Source organism: Megalobrama amblycephala, linkage group LG4, assembly GCF_018812025.1.
Source record: "Megalobrama amblycephala isolate DHTTF-2021 linkage group LG4, ASM1881202v1, whole genome shotgun sequence".
NCBI lineage: Eukaryota > Metazoa > Chordata > Actinopteri > Cypriniformes > Xenocyprididae > Megalobrama > Megalobrama amblycephala.
In genome coordinates this window covers 49,974,607-49,994,829 of record NC_063047.1, presented here as the reverse complement: position 1 = coordinate 49,994,829, position 20,223 = coordinate 49,974,607, and the positions used below count along the sequence as shown (strand labels likewise).

The following is a 20,223-nucleotide window of genomic DNA, read 5'->3' as shown; positions in this document are numbered from 1 at the left end:
TATATATATATATATATATATATATATATATATATATATATATATATATATATATATTACTTACCTTATATGGCATTTCGGGAATTCTTAAGGACATAGGACTACTTGACACTCATTGATAGAGATATGACCATCTGGGTTCAAGTTCATTCATACTTTTTTTGCCCCACTACAGCTGTTACTTTAACAGGGTGAACTGTCTGTGATGGTAACTATGATGTGACTTGTTAAAACAGTGTATTTTTGTATTCTACTCATATCTAATATGCCAGAACTACAAATCCCAGTGACTCTATATGGCATGCACAGCAACCACACGCGGGGGCGGGAACCAAAAACCTTCTGCTTTTAGCTTAAAATAGCAAACAATAGCGGAAGTAAGCAACTCGTACTGTATAAATAATCAACCTTCAGTTGCAAAATGTGCATTTTAGAGCACTATCTGTCCCTCAAGAGTCAAAAATGTCGTTTATTTACATGCTGGATAGAAAAGCTATGAAGCGTCTTGTTGCTTAATGCCTGTGAGGAAGTGTGCAGTGTATAAACAACAGCCAAAAACACAAACAAACAAGATAACTTCTACGATAACGTCTTATTGTAAGGGAATAAAATGAACCATGCGTCATATACGTGAAGTTCAACGAGGATAAAGTTGACTTTTATGCGCAGGCACATGCCCAGGGCACCTACAAAGAAGAATCTAGGCTAATCCCGCCCTTCCATATTCCATGATTGGACAGTGAAACGAATAGAGGCGTGCTATTGGCTGTTTCACCTGCTCATTCGAGACGTCATCAGGCGTTCGAAATATATAAAGCAGCGAAAGCCCCGTTTTTCTCAGTGAGGCTCTGCAGCTCATTAGTAAGTTCAGTCGAGTAGTTCAGCTGCACACTTAGGGTTCTTAAAAAAACTATTATTGTGATCAATACCTCCACACAGCTTTGCTAAAATTCTAAAATAGTGTTAGTTCGTATATAAGCTTAATTTTTTTAAAGGGGCGTGTCCTCTGAATGTATTATTTTGATTGTGAACCTGACGTCAGCGGACAGCTGTGCGGTCAAGCACTGGCGCTCTCAGTGCGGGATGTGCGAGGACAGCTGTCGCTACACTGACCAGGCTGTTGTGGGGTTTTTCGTCCGCTGGAGAGGCAGGCATTGGGCTGTGTGCCTTTAAGAGAGGGCGGAGTGAGTTAGAGCCCCGGGGCTGTGTGTTGAACACACTACTGATCCTGTTTAGGTATCTTTTCCTTTTTTCTCTTCTGTTTTCTTCGTGCTGATTTTACTGTGCTATGTATTATTCATAAATGACGCTTGGAGGCGGGGTTTATACAGAGTATCAGTAATAGCAGTGTCGAGGAGGCGCTGACACTGAAGGTGGGTGGACGTTTTGCCAACGTTGACCTAAACATTTACTTTCTTTCTCTCTTGACAGATGTTGTCAGGACCTTGCATCAGGCCAGGTAACGTTAAGCTCTTTGAGGATTTTATGCAAACTTCATTTTTTCTCTTCTGTTTAATTAGTTTTATAATGTTGAGTTTTTGCAAAAATCCTAAAATGAATGTTTGTGATACGAATTTATTTTATAATATAACACATCAGCCCGTTTTTAGGGTACTGTTGTAGATTTTGTCATGTTTATCAGAACTTTGCGTGTTGAAATAACATCTTGCTAAAGGAAATTGCAAGTTATTGGAGTTTTAAAATCTTGAAAAACATTTTTTTTTGTCTTATTGGGAATCATAATCAGAAACTGAAAGATTTTTTGTTTTAAGTTCTGTTGGAATTCTGAAAGACATTTTGATGAGGATTGTGTTTGTATTTATTTGATATTTTGATACATTTAAAGAATAGATGTACATGATGGCAAAACTGCTAAATTTGCCAAAATTAACAAATCAAACTAAATAAATTGGACCTGAAACTAGACAGAATCATTTTAGTTAAAGGGTTAGTTCACTTTCAAATAAAAATTTCCTGATAATTTACTCACCCCCATGTCATTCAAGATGTTCATGTCTTTCTTTCTTCAGTCAAAAAGAAATTAAGGTTTTTGATGAAAATATTCCAGGATTTTTCTCCTTATAGTGGACTTCAATGGAGCCCAAACGGATGAAGGTCAAAATTACAGTTTTTAATTTGAAAGTGAACTAATCTTTTAAGTTCTGTTGGAGTTCTGAAAGACATTTTCATGAGGATTGTGTTTGTATTTATTTGATATTTTGATACATTTAAAGAATAGATGTACATGATGGCAAAACTGTTAAATTTGCCAAAATTAACAAATCAAACTAAATAAATTGGACCTGAAACTAGACAGAATCATTTTAGTTAAAGGATTAGTTCACTTTCAAATTAAAATTTCCTGATAATTTACTCACCCCCATGTCATTCAAGATGTTCCTGTCTGTCTTTCTTCAGTCGAAAATACATTTTTCTCCTTATAGTGGACTTCAATGGAGCCCAAATGGATGAAGGTCAAAATGACAGTTTTTAATTTGAAAGTGAACTAATCTTTTAAGTTCTGTTGGAGTTCTGAAAGACATTTTCATGAGGATTGTGTTTTTATTTAATTGATATTTTGATACATTTAAAGAATAGTTTGTCACCTGATATTATACGTAAATGTACATGATAGCAAAATTGCTATATTTGCCCAAAATTAACAAACCAAACTAAATAAATTGGACCTGAAACTAGACAGAATTATTTTAGTTAATCTGCCAATTGCATAAAATTACCAAATACTAGACTATGCGTTGTCTGACTGATATTAGGGACTGAATTGTGATATTGTTCCACAAAACCAGTTATGAGTTGCACAGGTATATTTGTAGCAATAGCCAACAATACATTGTACTATGGGTCAAAACTATTGATTTTTCTTTTATGCCAAAAATCATTAGGATATTAAGTAAAGATCATGTTCCATGAAGATATTTTGTAAAATTCCTACTGTAAATGTATGAAAAATGTGGATATGCATTGCTAAGGACTTCATTTGGACAACTTTAAAGGCAATTTTCTCAATATTTTGATTATTTTGCAACCTCAAAGTCCAGATTGTCAAATAGTTGTATCTCAAACAAATATTGTCCTATCCTAACAAACCTTACATCGATGGAAAGCTTATTTATTCAGATGATCTCAATTTCAAAAAATTGACCCTTATGGCTGGTTTTGTGGTCCAGGGTCACAATTATTAGTCTGCCACTAGGGGTGTAATGTACACAAAACTGACGGTTCAGTATGTACCTGGGTTTTGTACAGCAGGGGGAGAAAACTAAACAAAATAGCTTTTCAAAAAAAAAAAAAAAAAATTAGTCTTGTTTAGTGAACTAATTGTGTCGCTGACTTTAAATGAATTCAATTATAATTAAAAGTTTCTTAAGGATAAATAAAATGATCTCTGCTAATGCTGTAAACTATATAGGGAGCCCTTACTTGCACATCATTGTAATATTAAAGGTTCAGAGCCCCTAAATTCAGTTTCTTTTTATTTTGAGATATAATAATCAACACTCAAATAACAAATTGTATGCAAACTTGTAAACTGCACGTAAGTTAACTTATAAATCAAATATTAAAATTGCATTATAGCAATGAAAAATAAGCAGAAATGACAGATGGGCAATAGTAGAAGCATGTAAATAGTAATTGCATGTATAATAATAATGATAATATTTTGTGATGGCGACAACAGTAATATCAGTGATAATAATAACAGTAATAATTACAATAATGATACTAAAGATGGTGATGACTCCAATTTGTTGTTGAAATATAATCATTTAAAAATACATTAGATAATCAAGTCACTAACAAGTTAAGTAAAATATAATGAATATTTAGCGAAAGAGTTCATTTCTCTTGCAAACTAAAGCTGTGGAGTTGCCTGAGGTAAATGTTATTCGACACAGTGTTTTCAAGCTGTTTTATTGACGTCTTTCTGCCGTTGGAACACGGATTGAGCAATTACACAAGATATTATACGTTTCAGTAAAGTCCGAAATTTTCACATGCGTTTTTTTTGTATTCGTGATCTTAAATTCGTCACGCAGAGACCTTGCACACCGAGTCTGATGCGTATTAATGAATCCGTTGCGAAAAAATTTGCAAAACAATACAAAATGGAGTCTTCAAGCAGTGAGCACAATTTAATTGTTCTCTCTCTTCTTAAAAAGAGAAAAAGAAAGGAAATTTCATAGGAGATTGCATAGAGAGAAAGTAGAGTTCACTTCATCAAGGAGCTGCGTGATTATACCGAGCGTTTCAAAGTTTACTTCAGGATGTCAGTGGCTCAGTGGATCAACTTGTCAGATGGCATTCTGGATTTTGGCGTTCGCGTACGGTGGCTCTGAATTGTCAAAAAGTCTCTCAAAACGCGTGCCACGGATGCGAAAAACACAGAAAATTTAACCTGTTCCGTATATATTCATGACTGATGAAAGTTTCGGAGGCACTGTGCAAACGTGATTTACATAACATGAGGTTGAATTTATTTATTTTTTAACGTTTGAAAATTTTGCATGCAAATTTCGGAGAAAGGCCTAAAGTTGAAACGTTTCAGCATACCTCCAGATGTTCATTCTTGTTTATTCTGTCGCTAGTATTAAAGAGGAAGAGATGTTCGTGTTCACTCGCGCTCCGCTCTGTCGCTTGAAATGAGGCGCCTGTACATATTAAAGAGCTTCAAAACGGCATTTTTTTGTTTGAATTTCATGATAAAATTGACAGAATTTGAAAGATGACACTTGGTTTCTTATCAAAAGTAACAACGTGGAGCTTATTGCGATTAATGGTGGTTGGGCTACAACACTGTATTCGATCCAATGGGCCAGGGCTGGGTGGGGCAGCAGGGGGCAGGGCACTTTCGGTACGCCTTGAGAGTATCGCGGTTCGTACCATTGTGGTTTTTTGGTTCGGTTTGAATATCGTTACACCCCTATCTGTCACTAATTAGGATCCTTTAGGATTGGATAGCCAAATTCCAGTATGAACACAGCACCGTCTTTTAAGTATCTATAGTAATGATTTTGTAATTTCAAGGATTTGTGGATGATCGCTTTGTGCTTTCATTTCAGATCCATGTCTCCTCCAGCGTCAGCCTGAAAAATGATAGAGATGTCATTTGATAAAGGAACTGTTTTATCTTGTGAGGGGCTAACAGACCCTTCTTCCCAACAGCACTCAGAACTTACTAGAAATGATACCAGCACTCCCCATCCATCCGGGAAGACCACAGTTATAAACCTCAGAAAAGAGTGTGGTGAAGAAGCAGGAAATGAGACATCAGTGCAGCACAGAGAGAAAACCGCTGCCACAGAGAACAATGCTGTGAGTGACAGTGTGTTTGTTGGGTTTGAATCGTCTACACAAACCCAAAATGGCACCCAGCAGCCCAAACCTCAACAGCAGAAAGTCAATAAGCGCCGCAACACTATGAGCATTGGATTTAAACACCCTTGTTATGGCAAACGACGACGGCGTGCCAACTCAGAGAGCGAGTCAGTCCTGCCAACCAATTTCCTGCTGGGCGGGAACATTTTTGACCCACTCAACCTTAACAGCCTTCTGGATGAAGAGGTGAACCGGGCTCTCAACGCAGAGACGCCCAAGTCCTCGCCATTGCCAGCCAAAAACAGAGACCCTGTAGAGATCCTGATCCCCAGAGATATCACAGACCCCCTCAATCTCAATTGCCCGAGTGCAGGAGATAGCAGTCTGTTGGCGTCTCCCTTAAAGAGCAGCGGAGGCAGGCGAAGACATCGGAACAAGCACCATGGAGCAAGTGCTGGAGGAGGTGGAAAAGGTTTTGTTGAAGGAGTCACACAGATTGAATTACTCGAGTGTGCAACAGTACAAGATGATCTCTCCTTGACGCATTCAGACTTAGGGGTTCAACAAAGGGTGGTTCCTGAGGACCAAATGTTATCCGATGAGACTCTTGAGGCTCGGTGTTCAGATAAGCCCGGTTTAACCACAAATGGCGGTGAGGTGAAGGAGAAAGCCATTGATGCCTCAACTGCACCTCCATCTACAAACCCCACCAATGCTCCATCAAACAGGCAGCGCAAACGCAGGCGTGCCGGCGGCAGATTTGAGAACGCAGACGGTTCAAATGAGGTGAAAAGTTGGGGTCAGAAATCTGGGAGGCATTCTCAGCCCTTTCACACCCCAGGGTCGGGCTCTCGTACCGGAGATGCAGAGAGGCCACATTGGAGGCCGCCGTACAACAACAACCAGCACCCGCAACAGCCGAAGAAGAAGTTTCAGTATGGCAACTATAATAAATACTACGGTTATCGGAACCCAGGGCTGAGCGAGGATCCTCGTATGCGTGTTTTGAATCCCGAGTGGTTCCGAGGGAAAGCCGTGTTGGATCTGGGCTGTAACACCGGCCACCTGACGCTGTCCATCGCCAAAAATTGGCAACCGGCACGGATTGTTGGCCTGGATATTGATGCAGCGCTGATACATGCTGCTCGGCAGAATATACGGCACTATCTCTCTGAGGTCCACACGCAGCAGGCCCGACGTTCTGGGGAAAATGGGGAGGGGGATCGAGGGGATAGGATGGAGGAGGATTTATTAGAAGAAAAGAGTCAGCGGAAGGAGAAAGACGAGAGTTTTGTTGTGAAAGAGGATGGGGAGGAGAAAAAAACAAAGCATGTGGATGAAGTGAACAAATGCACGGTTGGGGAAGGAATGGAAGTTGGTCGAGAAGAGAGAGAGGCTGATCAGCGAGGAATGAGTGGGAAAATGGAAGATGGAGCGTCGGTAAGTCTCTCTGATGGGAAGCATTCTTTCCCTGTCTCGCTCCGGATCTCAAGAGGACCCATAGCTGGCCCCCCTTTGCCTGAGATGAACACAAACAGTCTCCCTCCTGGAGATTTCCCTGCCAACGTGACCTTTGTCAAGGTAAGACTGAAAAACTTCATTCATTCATGTTTATTTGACAGGTAAGTTTTGCTCTATTAAAAAGACTGTATCAAGTATTTTTGATGTAACTCTCAGTGTACAGTATAAAATTGAAATAACGTTGAACTAAATTGAGCTGAATAATGACACTATTATTTTGCAACATTAACACTGTTATTTCCTTGTTTATCACTATGAAGCTGCATTCTGTACGGTATAAAGTGCCATATAAATAAATGTAACTTGACTTAAAATGTAATGCACAAAATATACACAACATACAATATCGATGCACTATACATGCACTCTTTACCTAGAGCTTATTTGAACACAATGGTATAGACTAAATGGTACTAGTTGAGTAGTGAAAACGCAGTGAATGCAATCCTGTCATTCATAGTAGTCTTGGCTGTTTACCTGAATTTTATAAAGCCTCCTCTGTGTACAACACACATTTGTGTAAAGAAATAATTTTAAAGGCACAATATGTAAGATTTTTGGATTAAAATGTCCAAAAAAGCCCTGGTTAAAATAACTAATTTCTTTGGTTTTAAACATTGTCGGAAACATTTGGGATAATGCAAGTACACAAGTCAAAAAAAAAGATAACATTGTTTTAAAGGATTGGTTCACATTCATATAAAATTTTCCGGATAATTTAGTCAACCCCATGTCATCCAAGATGTTCATGTCTTTCTTTCTTCAGTCGAAAAGAAATTAAGGTTTTTGATGAAAACATTCCAGGATTTTTCTCCATATAGTGGACTTCATTGGAGTCCAAACGGTTGAAGGTCAAAATTGCAGTTTCAGTGCAGCTTCAAAGAGCTTTAAATGATACCAGATGAGGAATAAGGGTCTTATCTAGCGAAACGATCAGTCATTTTCGAAAAAATTTAAATGTATATGCTTTTATATAAATAAATGATCGTCTTGCAAGTGCTTCTGCTTTCCGTATTCTTCAAAAAGCTTACGCTGTATGTCCTACGCCTTCCCTATTCAATTTACGCAAAAACAGGAACTGGCGCTGCGTTCGTTCTGTAAGTAGAATAGGGAAGGCGTAGGACATTTTTGAAGCCCTTTTTTTATCATTTAAAGCTCTTTGAAGCTGCACTGAAATTGTAATTTTGACCTTCAGCCGTTTGGAGTCCGTTGAAGTCCACTATAAGGAGAAAAATCCTTGAATGTTTTCATCAAAAACCTTAATTTCTTTTCGACTGAAGAAAGAGAGACATGAACATCTTGGGTGACATGGGGGTGAGTAAATTATCAGGGAAATTTTATATGAAAGTGAACTAATCCTTTAAACAATGTTGTTGTTTTTTTTGACTTGTGTACTTTATCCCAAATGTTTCCGACAATGTTTAAATCCAAAGAAATTGGATTTGTATCGTTATATTAACCAGTGACATGGCCCATGTCACTGTGACGCCTGTCAATGACGTCATATCTGTGCTACCCTTGATTTCCGATTTTACTTCCGTAGAAGCCATAGAAACACCAAAGATGTTTAATACATTTGGCCCATCATACACCCGGCCTAATGCGACGCCAGGTGCGCCGCAAGTGTTTTTTGCTAGTTTCAGTCCGACGCAATTATCATTTTCACATCCAGCGCCCCGTTGTTTAACTAACAAATGCACTCATGCCCATTTGTTCGCCCATGAGTGTGCTGGTCAGAAAACGAAGTGTGTTCAGGCACGTTGTTTGCGTGTTGCAACTGAAAATGACTTTACACCAAGTTTCACTTGGTCAATGGTGCAGTCAAAGGCAGAGTATTATTATTTTTTTGTTTTTTAAAGGGCGTGTTCGTAATATGCACCTATAGGCGGGTTCACAACACGCGTACACTCTGCTTGTTACACACACAGGGACGTGCAGCAGCACACAAACATGCCAAATATTAAAAATAAAAGAATTACAACTCTAACCTCACGCACAAGCAGATCCATTTCCTCTCTGGAGAAGTGTTCAGTCTTTCCGCTTGCAAATTCCGCCATATAAATAGCAATCCACCATGGTGCAAGCGCACCTGGCTTTCAAAGGGAACAGGAGAGGAGACTCTGATTGGTTTATTGCACGTTACGCCCAAAATACATCCATGACTCATTAAGAGACTAGGGACAACCCTTTTGGACCATGCGGCAACCATTTTTTCAGTCATTAAAATAGCAAAAGTGGATTCGGACACGCCCTAAGTGCACCTACGCCATGCGCTTAGATTGTTAAAATAGGTGTTTTATTAGACAGATGAGCAACTGGATACTTTTATTGACAGAAAACAAATCATTGTTATATAATTCAACACGGTTAGTCTTGTTTGAATCTGTTGTTTTCTTGATTTAGCAGTGAAACTTACATACTGTGCCTTTAATTGTTCAAGCACTGTAGACACATGGAACTAGGCTAAAGATAAACTAGCATTTGAGTAGTTGTAGACTTACAGTGATGGAGTGACCCGAGCCACATCTAGAGACAAGAGTTTCATAGAGATTTGGAGGTGGACTCTTTTGGCTGTTTTAATGCGTTAAATCACTCAAGAACAACTTTCTGACCAGATGAATTTTCAGGGGAAGGAATAGGTGTGGCACAGTAACTTCTAAACACGTGTATGTTTGTGTTAAAATACTACTATTAGGCATATCCTGTTTCATAGTACTCTCTGTCTAATTCACGCAGGGGAACTATGTGCTGGAAAGTGATATGCTGGTGCAGATACAAAAGCAAGAGTATGATGTGATCCTATGTTTGAGTGTGACAAAATGGGTCCACTTGAACTGGGGTGATGCTGGACTCAAGCGGCTCTTCCACAGGGTCTACAATCACCTGCGGCCAGGAGGACTCTTCATTCTAGAGCCCCAACCCTGGAGCTCCTACAGCAAGAGAAAAAAGCTCACTGTAAGGCCCCCTTTTTTTGTCAGTTTTCATCAGTTTTTCAGCTAAGATGTTTGACATTTAAACCTAGTGGTGTTCTCAAATGTGTGTCCTGTGATTACTTGTGATCTGATTCTGTTCTAAAGGATTGATCTGTGATGCATTTAAACTGCAAATACAGTTAATGTAATGAGATTAACATTTTAAAATATAACATTTTGAAAATAGAAATGTAAAACAATAGGGGGAAAAAAAAAAGAATTATACTTTTAAAAATAAAACTTGCCAGTTAGTGTCACTTAAAGGTCCAGTATGTAATATTTAGGAGGATCTATTGACTGAAATGCAATATAATATACATAACTATGTTTTCAGTGGTGTATAAAGACCTTACATAATGAACCGTTATGTTTTTATTACCTTAGCCATGAGCCTTTCTATCTATATACATCGTGGGTCGCCTTACATCGAATTCGCCATTTTGCGCCGCCATGTCTCTACAGTATCCTACAGAGCGTGTTTGCTTGACTGGCTACTCTCTTATATAAAATAAAATTAGTACAGTAAATTTAAACTTCTGTAATTTTTTCATACTTTAACTTATGCTGAGTGTCTTCTTTAAAACAAGACCAAACTTAGGTCTATATTCCAAAGCATTCTTAATTAAAGGATTAGTTCACTTTCAAATGAAAATTACCCCAAGCTTTACTCACCCTCAAGCCATCTTAGGTGTATATGACTTTCTTCTTTCTCATGTGGAGATATATTAATAAATATCCTGATGCATCCAAGCTTTATAATGGCAGTGAACAGGACCAACGAGTATGAGCTCAAAAAAAATGCTTCCATCCATCATAGACGTACTCCACACGGCTCCGGGGGGTTAATAAAAGCCTTCTGAAGTGAAGTAATATGTTTGTGCAAGAAAAATATCCATATTTAACAAGTTATAAAGTCAAATATCTAGCTTCCCCCAGACCGCCTTCCATATTCAACTTACAGAAAAAGATTTTTCCATAATTTAAATATGGAAGGCGTAGGACGTAGCGTAAGTGTTTTGAACTGCAAGAGTTTTACACTTTCTAAAGTTGAGTTAAGGGGTTAATGAATGAGCTGAATCACTAAATTTTAACACATTTGTTCAAAATGCTGATTGATTTAGGATCAAATGACTGCTTTTATGAATTGGTCATTGAATTATTCACTCACCTGATTTCATTTAAAAATGCCTATTTATTCAGCATCAAAGCACCACTGTGTTTGCTCAGAGTAGAGGTCTGCATGGGCTTTTAACTGAGGCCCGAACCCGAGATCGTTTGATCCGACCCGAACCCGACCCCGAAATCCGTCGCTGTAGAGATGTACCATTCTTGCTATCATAAGTCAAGACCGCTTTGTAAGACCTACACTGCACGTAACTGCTGAGCTATTTATTGGTTGAATGACAAGATCATATCGTACAACGTTTAAATAGACAGAAACATAAGGCTAAGTAATAGAAAAGACGCACAGAGGCCATTTGACTTGCTATCGCGCTTGATTTCATTCATACAGCTTGCACTCAGTCATGTAGCCTATCATATCGTATGATGTTTTAAACATTTAAATACACATATCAAATAAAATAACACAAAATATGTATGATGTAGTGTTTTAGGTGATAGTAGCCTGCTCTTGACAAAGCTGATTTCTGAGAGACGCAAGAGAAACGCGGCTATTTGATTTACGAGCACGATTGGCTCATTTCATTCATAGAGTTTACACTTATTTGTCTATGATATCATATAATGTTTACATTTAAATATACATATCAAATGATGTAGTATTTTACAGTAGACCTACTCTTGACAAAGCTCTGATTTCTGAGACGGCAGCGCGGTATTTTGATTTGTGGCTGCTCTCAGTTTACAGTCTTTCACTTTACACACAAATTATTGCGTAGTAATTTTAGTGGCTTGTGTATAATTATGCTATTACCTGTCTCACCTGTTATTTGGTAGAATTCGTTGTGCTGCTTTCCCTGCATCATTTGGCACTGTAATATGTTTTCCCTCAGTAATTGTTTTCCTTATCGCACTCATAGGTTTGAGTGTCATGTGCCGTGCTGTGACCGAAAGAGTGTGCGAGAGTGGGATCACATGCGCAAACAGTTAATGTATGTGAATTTTAAAAGCGCTCCCACTCTCGCCCGCTCTTTCGAGCACAACAAAGAAGATGGCTCACAAGACTTATATAACAGCCTATATAGTTTTTCTCAGTTACAGACCTGAACCCGAAGCTATTCGTGAAACTTTAACCCGACCCTGCAAACCTCTAGCTCAGAGACCTACAATGGTTCTCCTGTGGTTTTGTTTGTAACTGATTTCATTGTGAAATTGAGCAAAAACAGACAATATAGTTAAACTTCTTGTTTGTTGAACTTATGTATGAAATTATCACATTTGCATTCGTGCTGATATTCAGGAGAAATGTCACTCTTGCTTTTGTGAGATTGCTTAACTATCCTGTTTGTAATATACACTGCCCTCCAAAAGTTTGGAAACACCCCTGGCAAAGTGTGGTTTTGGATGATATCAGCATAAATCGTTATTATTTTTTTTTGTGGTGCAAATACATTACAGTAACTTGACATTATCATTGAAGACCAGCAATAATAATTTTCATTTTGATTACATAATAATGGCAATATATACATGTCAAAGTCAGACATGCCCCTTTGCCAGCTGTGATGTCTGGTTACTGGTTTAAACTTGCCCCAGGTTTGTAAAATATTTTGGGTCAGCACACCTTAATAGCTTCAACAATTGATTGCCAATTAAGTTTAGAATACAATGAACCAATCAGAACCCAGTTTAGGTCAGATAGCTGCTAATGGTGGATATTTTGATGAATCGAAAATCTACGTTTTTTTTCTGTGTATAAACTGTTTATATAATAAAATTATTTCGTAGTTTGTGTTGTCCCATATCAGTGCAAAATTATCACAAATTAAAAAGAATTTATGCCAATATTGTCCAAAACCCCACTTTTCTAGGGCGTTTCCAAACTTTTGGAGGACAGTGTATATATAAGAGTAAAAACTCATACAGGGGCATTTTTTTTTGCCATTGTATCTTGAATTTTGGGGGCATTTATATTAATTTAAAGCCTGCATTAATTGCTGACCTTAGGATGAGTATCTAAGTAAAAAACTTTTCTAAAGAGGGTGTTTTATAGTTCAAGTCAAATATTACACCAAGACAGATTAAGTAAATTTACCTCAGAACAAGTGGCTTATTGCTTTTATGAAACGAATGAAACAACAATATAATAAGACACCAATGTTCAGTATTGTTGACTGTAGGTTAATGGTTTGTAGGAACATGGCAAATCAATACAGAAATCAACTGACATCACTGGTGTATCAGTATATCAGTTGCTTTTAGAGTGACTTATCGAATTTAAAGCTGAAATGGTCAGTTTTAGATATGTAATTGTTGTTTAACCAAATTGTTGTTCGATTTCTCAGGAGGACATCTGTAAGAATTACCATAGCATCCGGTTAAAACCAGACCAGTTCTCCTGTTACCTGACTACTGATGTGGGCTTCTCCAGCTACGAGCTCATCGGAACTCCACAAAATTACTCTAGAGGTAAGAGCTTTGAAATGCCTTGCAATTCCTACCTCTGATATTGTGCTGTGTATGTAAATATTTCTCAATTTTCTCTCTCTCTCAGGCTTTCAGAGACCAGTCTACCTTTTTCACAAAGGACCCTCGCCTCAGAAGTGACACCACCAGTTTGACTTTGAAATCCACAAATTTGAAGATTTTGGAAACAACCAGCATTTGAAGTCACTGGAACTTTAAATTGAGATGAGACATTCAATATTGTGAAATGGAATCTCATTGGTGCTGAATAGGATTAAATTTTCCCCTGCCATTGAAAACAAAGGAAAATTTCACAATTTTGTTTTTTCAAGGACTCTACTGTAGAATTTTAGCCTCAGATCAAAGTACTCAAACAAGATGATCTCTCATAAAGGACGGTCTCATGAAGAAGCACAAAGTTAAATTCAATTCAGTCAAATCCCAAGTAATTCTTGTTAAAGGATTAGTTCACTTTCAAATAAAAATTTCCTGATAATTTACTCACCCCCATGTCATCCAAGATGTTCATGTCTTTCTTTCTTCAGTCGAAAATTAAGGTTTTTAATGAAAACATTCCAGGATTTTTCTCCATATAGTGGACTTCAATGGAGCCCAAACGGTTGAAGGTCAAAATTACAGTTTCATTGCAGCTTCAAAGCGTTCTATGCAATCCCAGATGAGGAATAAGGGTCTTATCTAGAGAAACCATCACTCATTTTCTAAAAAAAAAATTAAAATTTTATACATTTTAACCATAAATGCTCAACTTGAACTAGCTCTCTTCTTCTTCTCTATTAGAATTCCGGCACTGTAGACACTGCTAAGTGTATTACTGCCCTCCACAGGTCAAAGTTTGAACTAATTGTTATATACTTGCACTAGAATATTGTAAATGACAATTTAGCTCAAACTTTGACCTGTGGAGGGCAGTAATACACTTAGCAGTGTCTACACTGCTGGAATTCTAATAAAGAAGAGAGCTAGTTCAAGATCAGCATTTATGGTTAAAATGTATAGTATTATTATTATTTTTTTTATTTTTATTTTTTTAGAAAATGAGTGGTTTCTCTAGATAAGACCCTTATTCTTCATCTGGGATCATGTAGAATGATTTGAAGCTGCACTGAAACTGTAATTTTGACCTTCAACCATCTGGAGGCCATTGAAGTCCACTATATTGAGAATAATCCTGGAATGTTTTCATCAAAAACCTTAATTTCTTTTCGACTGAAGAAAGACAGACATGAACATCTTGGAAGACATGGGGGTGAGTAAATTATCAGGAAATTTGAATTTGAAAGTGAACTAATCCTTTAAACAACATTTGTTTTTCATTTGAAATGAAATTCCCAAAAGTGCAACTCTGCCCTTCACACAACTGGTAAAAGACCCCCTAGAATTAAAACGGTGGTTAAGTTTGCAAATTATAATTTTTTTTCTCAAAAGGAAAGATTAGAGCATGTTACAAAATCAGATTTTTGCTCTTTTATTGTTGTTGCTGCACTGTCATGTACATAATTTTTCCGTTTAGTTTCGAACAAAACATCTCTATTAACATAGGAAGCTTTCGACACTTCTAGCATCTGTCGCCCGTCAGCCGTTTTGCATGGCTGCCACTTCTAGTAACAAAGGCCAATTTTATGTCCATCAATTATACTGGTCTAACAGGATCATAATTTCGTCCTTGAAAGTTTTGAAGCTGCAGGTTAGCTGATTTGCAATGACAGTGTTTACTGATCCATTCTAATAAAAAGTCAAGCTGATACCAGAAGGATGTGATTCCTTTTTATTGTTGGTGGGTCACAGACAACAATGTTAAACTTACTTTTTTATTTGAATGTGTTCTGTTCTGATTCTCCAACTGATAAAGTTTAACAAACTGATGTATATTTTGTAAATTGTTCGTCCAGAGTTCTTGAGGTAACCTTGTTGTTGTTAGTTTTATTCATATTTAAAGGTTTGCACTAAAACGAGAGAACAAGTTTGTCTCCCACATTTGTATTTTGATGTGCAAATGTAAAGTTGGTGTATCTCTGAAAAGGGTCTTTTCATTCAAAGGACTCAATGAAATTGAAAAATAAACTACAAAATAACATGTATTTGTATGCTTGCGTGTTTTATATGTAAATATTTGTAACGGAGGCCAGCTAGTCGTCACTGTGCGAGTAAAATTGCACTCCTCTGATCTCAAGAGATGCTCTAGCGAATGACACTAGAGGTTGCAGCCTTTCGTCTCCTTGTCAGAGCGTCCGACACCCACGCCAGAGTCCCGGGTTCGAGGCCCCTGAAGTAGGACCTGGGTGAGGGCTTACACATTGTTGACCTAGTTGACAATTATGGAAATTCACGGACCAAGCTGTTGTAAGTGGCCCTGATGATATTTCTAATTGGTCAACTTCTATTATCTCAATAATAATTTTGTGTATTTTTCTATTCAATGTTCATTTAAGCAAATTAATGCCATTATTCAGGTGTAAATCATCATGCAGTCGACCGTTGAAGCACTACAGGGTTCATGATTACAGGATTGTTTTTCATCAATTAATTTTTTTTAAGATTCCTTTGAAGATACTATTTGTATATCCGATATGAGCCATTGGAATTAAAGAAAGATAATTGATTAAAACTATTATACAAAGGTGTACAATGACGGAAAAAGGTCCTGAATGAACTACCTGAGTCATAGCCTAGGTGAAGGTTATGTTTACCACATTTGCTGCCCTATGACTGGAGTATTGCAGACCGAGCAGTGGCATTTCACAACATGTTGCGCTGCGGCTGTTCTACGTAATATTGCTGAAAATAGTCAAATTACAAATCTGTTCCAGTGGAACAACCACAAGAGGGAGCAATTTGACAAAAAACTAAGTGTTTGTGTAACAAGATGAGGATATTCCTTTATCTTGACATATTGTAACACATTAATGATTGTAACATTAATGTATTTAAATTGTGCATTTAACTAGTTTCAACATATTGCTTAAGACGCATGTGTGTGTGTGTGTGTGTGTGTGTGTGTGTGGAGCCTATGCAAAAATGATTTTGTGTGAATGTATGTTGATTAGCTTCTCTCTATACAGCAATGTGTGAACACACATTTCTGACTGCAGATATGTGTTAAATATTAACACCCCCCCAGCCTATTCAACTCGTGTATGTATGTGAATGTAAGTTTGTGATGACACGTTTGCTACAGGCAACTCTCCTTTTATATAAAACTTCATATATTAAACCCAACTGAGAATTAACGTCATTGCTCCACTTTACTCTCTCTCTCTGTCTCATAAAGACACAGACACACCAATGCATTCAGTTATAACCACACATAAATGCACAATAAAGCAAAAGAGTATGTGCACATCGTCCACACATTTCAACATGCACTTATGCAACAGAGATGTAGGTGTGAAGATGTAAGCAGGTCAGTCCATTTAAAGGCCAATTTTGACTAAACCAATAAAAGCATTAGTCTGTATTCATCGTCTTCTTTCTGTTTTAACAATGCCCAATGAAAGCATACTCTCTCTCATAGCACAGCAACAGCTTTCTACAGTGGTGTCTTCTTTGTAGTATGCACACATTTTACATTGTGCGCTCCTGCAACATGCATGAAAGACATGAAACACACTCTTCCACTTCTGTAACTCAAGAGGCATGTGCTGCATGTCCAAACACTCTTCCATTATCAATAAAACACATTGATTCTCTTTGTCAAATGTTTTTATCTGTAGCTGGAGAACGTAAATGTGTGCATCATTGACAACAGATTTATTGTAACACAGATTTATTGAAATGCTTTGAGGTTCTGACATACCCGTTCACTGACTTTAATGGTACAGTCCACAGTCTTAAAGGCAAAGTCATATAGGCAATTTTCTTTTTCTTTTTTTTTTTTTAAATTGTGCACAACATAAAACACACTCACTGTGCTTGTTGATTAAATGGATATTAATCTGTCTCATCTTTGCTGTTCAGCACTGCTGGGTGGATAGGAATTCATTCGGAGAAAAGACTGAAGTGTTAACACAAAGGCATAAAAAGAAGCATAAAAATAGCCTCATCGTCTCTCCTCTCTTTCTGTTTTCTTGTGTCTTTTATTTCTGAGAGACAAGAAAAAAAAAAAGCATGGTCTCTTTCTCACTGTCTCCCGTTCACATTGGGTATTTTCGGGATTAGCATACTGGCATACTAGTGTATTTCTGCAGTATAAAGCATGCAAATATTCAGTATACCTGAATACACAAATGTGCAGAATACAACCAAAGCACACTGAGAGGAAAACTGTATCACACAATACTGCATGTGTGTATAATGCAATAAACTTTCTGTCACATGGACATTCACATTACACTATGTTTAATTAAGCAAATGGCATCCAGTCATGGACACACATCAGCAGGGGGCACTGATGAGCTGCGAAACACTGCATTTTTTATTCTTCTTTTATTTCTTTTCTTTTTTCTTTCTTTCTTTTTTAGGAATACAAAGTTCTGCCATGAAACTCTAGATGGCACAATCTGTTATCTACACAATCTGGGATCATGTAGAGCTCTTTGAAGCTGCACTGAAACTGACATTTGGACCTTCAACCCGTTGAACCCCAGTGAAGTCCACTATATGGAGAAAAATCCTGGAATGTTTTCCTCAAAAACCTTCATTTCTTTTCGACTGAAGGAAGAAAGACATGAACATCTTGGATGACATGGGGGTGAGTAAATTATCATGAAATTTTCATTCAGAAGTGAACTAATCCTTTAAGCAACTCTTTATTACCACATTCAGTGTCATGGAAAAGAACCATCATGACAGAAATTCACAATTTTATAAATTGTAAGAAATAAAAAAAGCTACAATTTGAGACCAGAAATGCATTGCATAACTGTAAGAGTTAAAAAAAAAAACCTGACTACACGCTTGTTTAGGAAGTTTGGGAATTGTTAACTAATTTCTGTATCCAATGTGGCTGTCACGTCACGTGACAAAAGAACGAACAACTCAGACCCGAAAGACTCGGGAGATGAACTAATAATTTCTTTTTCCGGTGCAGACTGCATTATAGCCTATGGGGCTATCACGGGATGAACGAATGACCCGAACCCGAAGACTCGAGAGGTGAACTAATAATTTCGGTTTCCTGTACAGAACCTATAGGATGTTGCGCATGCACAGTCAACACAAAATGAACTAATCACTCTCTGAGACAACTTGTTGTTCCTGAGTCATATTAAAGATTCGTTCAAAATGAACAAATCAGTCATGATCGATCCATCATTAGTGCTTTCAGAAACCCTTCCTCTTCCCTAGCTCCACCTGTATAGATCTGCTATGGGTAATTCATGTACGCTATATTGTACAGCAACAGCAGCATGTCTTACTTGCTCACAGCAGCGTGTCGTGTGTGTAGTAGCAAGTCCCGTCTGCAGCATCAGCAGATCTATTCTGCCAAGACCAAACATATCAGCATTGTCATACCTATTACCATACCAAACACTCCGAGAGTCGTCATGACAGAAACATACATTAATGTAGGTGTTATCATATGATTAGTTTCGCTGCTCATTGGTAAAAAGCATAGCTGAGAAAAAGAAGTAATTCAACAAGCTTGAAACAGTTCATATATTCAAAATAAACAACCAATTGGAATTAATATAAGAAAAAAAAAACAACTTTAAAAAAAACTATAAAATGAAAGAACTGCACTTTAGATAAGTTTGTGGACATCTTTCGCTCATTTAACTGAGCTACCCGTTGCTCTTCTTTGTAAAATATGATCCTAGAAATTGCATGACGGGACAATGGATAGATACTTATGTTATAGTAAAAAAAAGACAATTTTTGTGTGAACACGAAAATACTTGCTTAATACCTTATGTGCTTAATAATATTTTATTCCAATTCTGCATAAAACAAATATAATTGTGATACTATTTTAGTTTTTATTTTGACTTATAGTAGTTTTCATTTTTCTATTTTCAGTTTATTTTAATTATTTTAATTTTAAGTCATTTTAATTTTGTTAAAAAGTTAAAGTCACAAAGTTTTAGTAATTTTTTTTTAAACAGTTTTTATTTAAAAATAGGTTTATTTTTATAATTTTAATTTTAATTTTAATTTTAGTTAAAAAGTTATAGTAATTTAGTTGTGTTTTTAAAAATACATAGTTTTTATTTTAAAAAGTTTTTTTAAATTATTTTAATTTTAATAGTCATTTTAATTTTAGTTAAAGTTTTAGTAATTTAGTTGTGTTTTAAAAATACACACATATATATATATATATATATATATATATTTTTTTTTTTTTTTTTTTTTTTAAATAGACCAATTTGTTGTGCGAACATGAAAATAGCTTTTTATGTTTAATCCTGCATAAAAAAAATCCCATTTTCTTTTAATTTTAGTTAAAGTAGCCTATTATTAATTTCTTTATTTTAGTCATTTCGCTAGTTTTTTTTTTTTTAAAATATAAATAATTATTAAATATATGTTTAATCATTTTTATTTCAGTTTGACTTATTTTAGTAAATCAAGTTGCACCTGCAGTGTACGCAAACGCAGCGGATTCCATGCGCTCACAGTATACGTGTACCGTTGCCTACTGTTTCGCATACTACCTTTCTAAGCGCACAGTACGCTTGTGTTCCATTGGAACGTTCCCCTGTCCACTCACTGCTTTCACTGCGCTTTATGAAGCCACGGCCACATGACACAACAGCCCGGCTATTCACACAGCAACAACTCTGCAGCGTTGCCATGACAACCAGAAAGCCATGACAACCAGAGTAGTACCCTCGTTATCTTTTAGCCC

General features: G+C 36.9%; 1 protein-coding gene across 1 annotated transcript; it reads left to right on the top strand.

Annotated features, from left to right (window-relative positions):
• The first annotated feature begins 828 nt into the window (after positions 1-828).
• Positions 829-13,918, top strand: mepcea (methylphosphate capping enzyme a). The gene is made up of 6 exons (XM_048189787.1): positions 829-1,236; positions 1,432-1,459; positions 5,082-6,918; positions 9,595-9,813; positions 13,298-13,421; positions 13,507-13,918. Exons 3-6 carry the CDS (start codon positions 5,113-5,115, stop codon positions 13,557-13,559), a joined length of 2,202 nt encoding a protein of 733 aa, XP_048045744.1. The 5' UTR covers positions 829-1,236; positions 1,432-1,459; positions 5,082-5,112; the 3' UTR covers positions 13,560-13,918.
• Positions 13,919-20,223: the final 6,305 nt, after the last annotated feature.

Bases quoted from the DNA above. Each gene is read 5' to 3' on its own strand.
- mepcea (XM_048189787.1), top strand. From the start codon at position 5,113: ATGATAGAGATGTCATTTGATAAAGGAACTGTTTTATCTTGTGAGGGG. The intron at 9,814-13,297 runs GTAAGGCCCCCT...TCGATTTCTCAG, and splicing joins GCAAGAGAAAAAAGCTCACT to GAGGACATCTGTAAGAATTA. The intron at 13,422-13,506 runs GTAAGAGCTTTG...TCTCTCTCTCAG, and splicing joins TCCACAAAATTACTCTAGAG to GCTTTCAGAGACCAGTCTAC.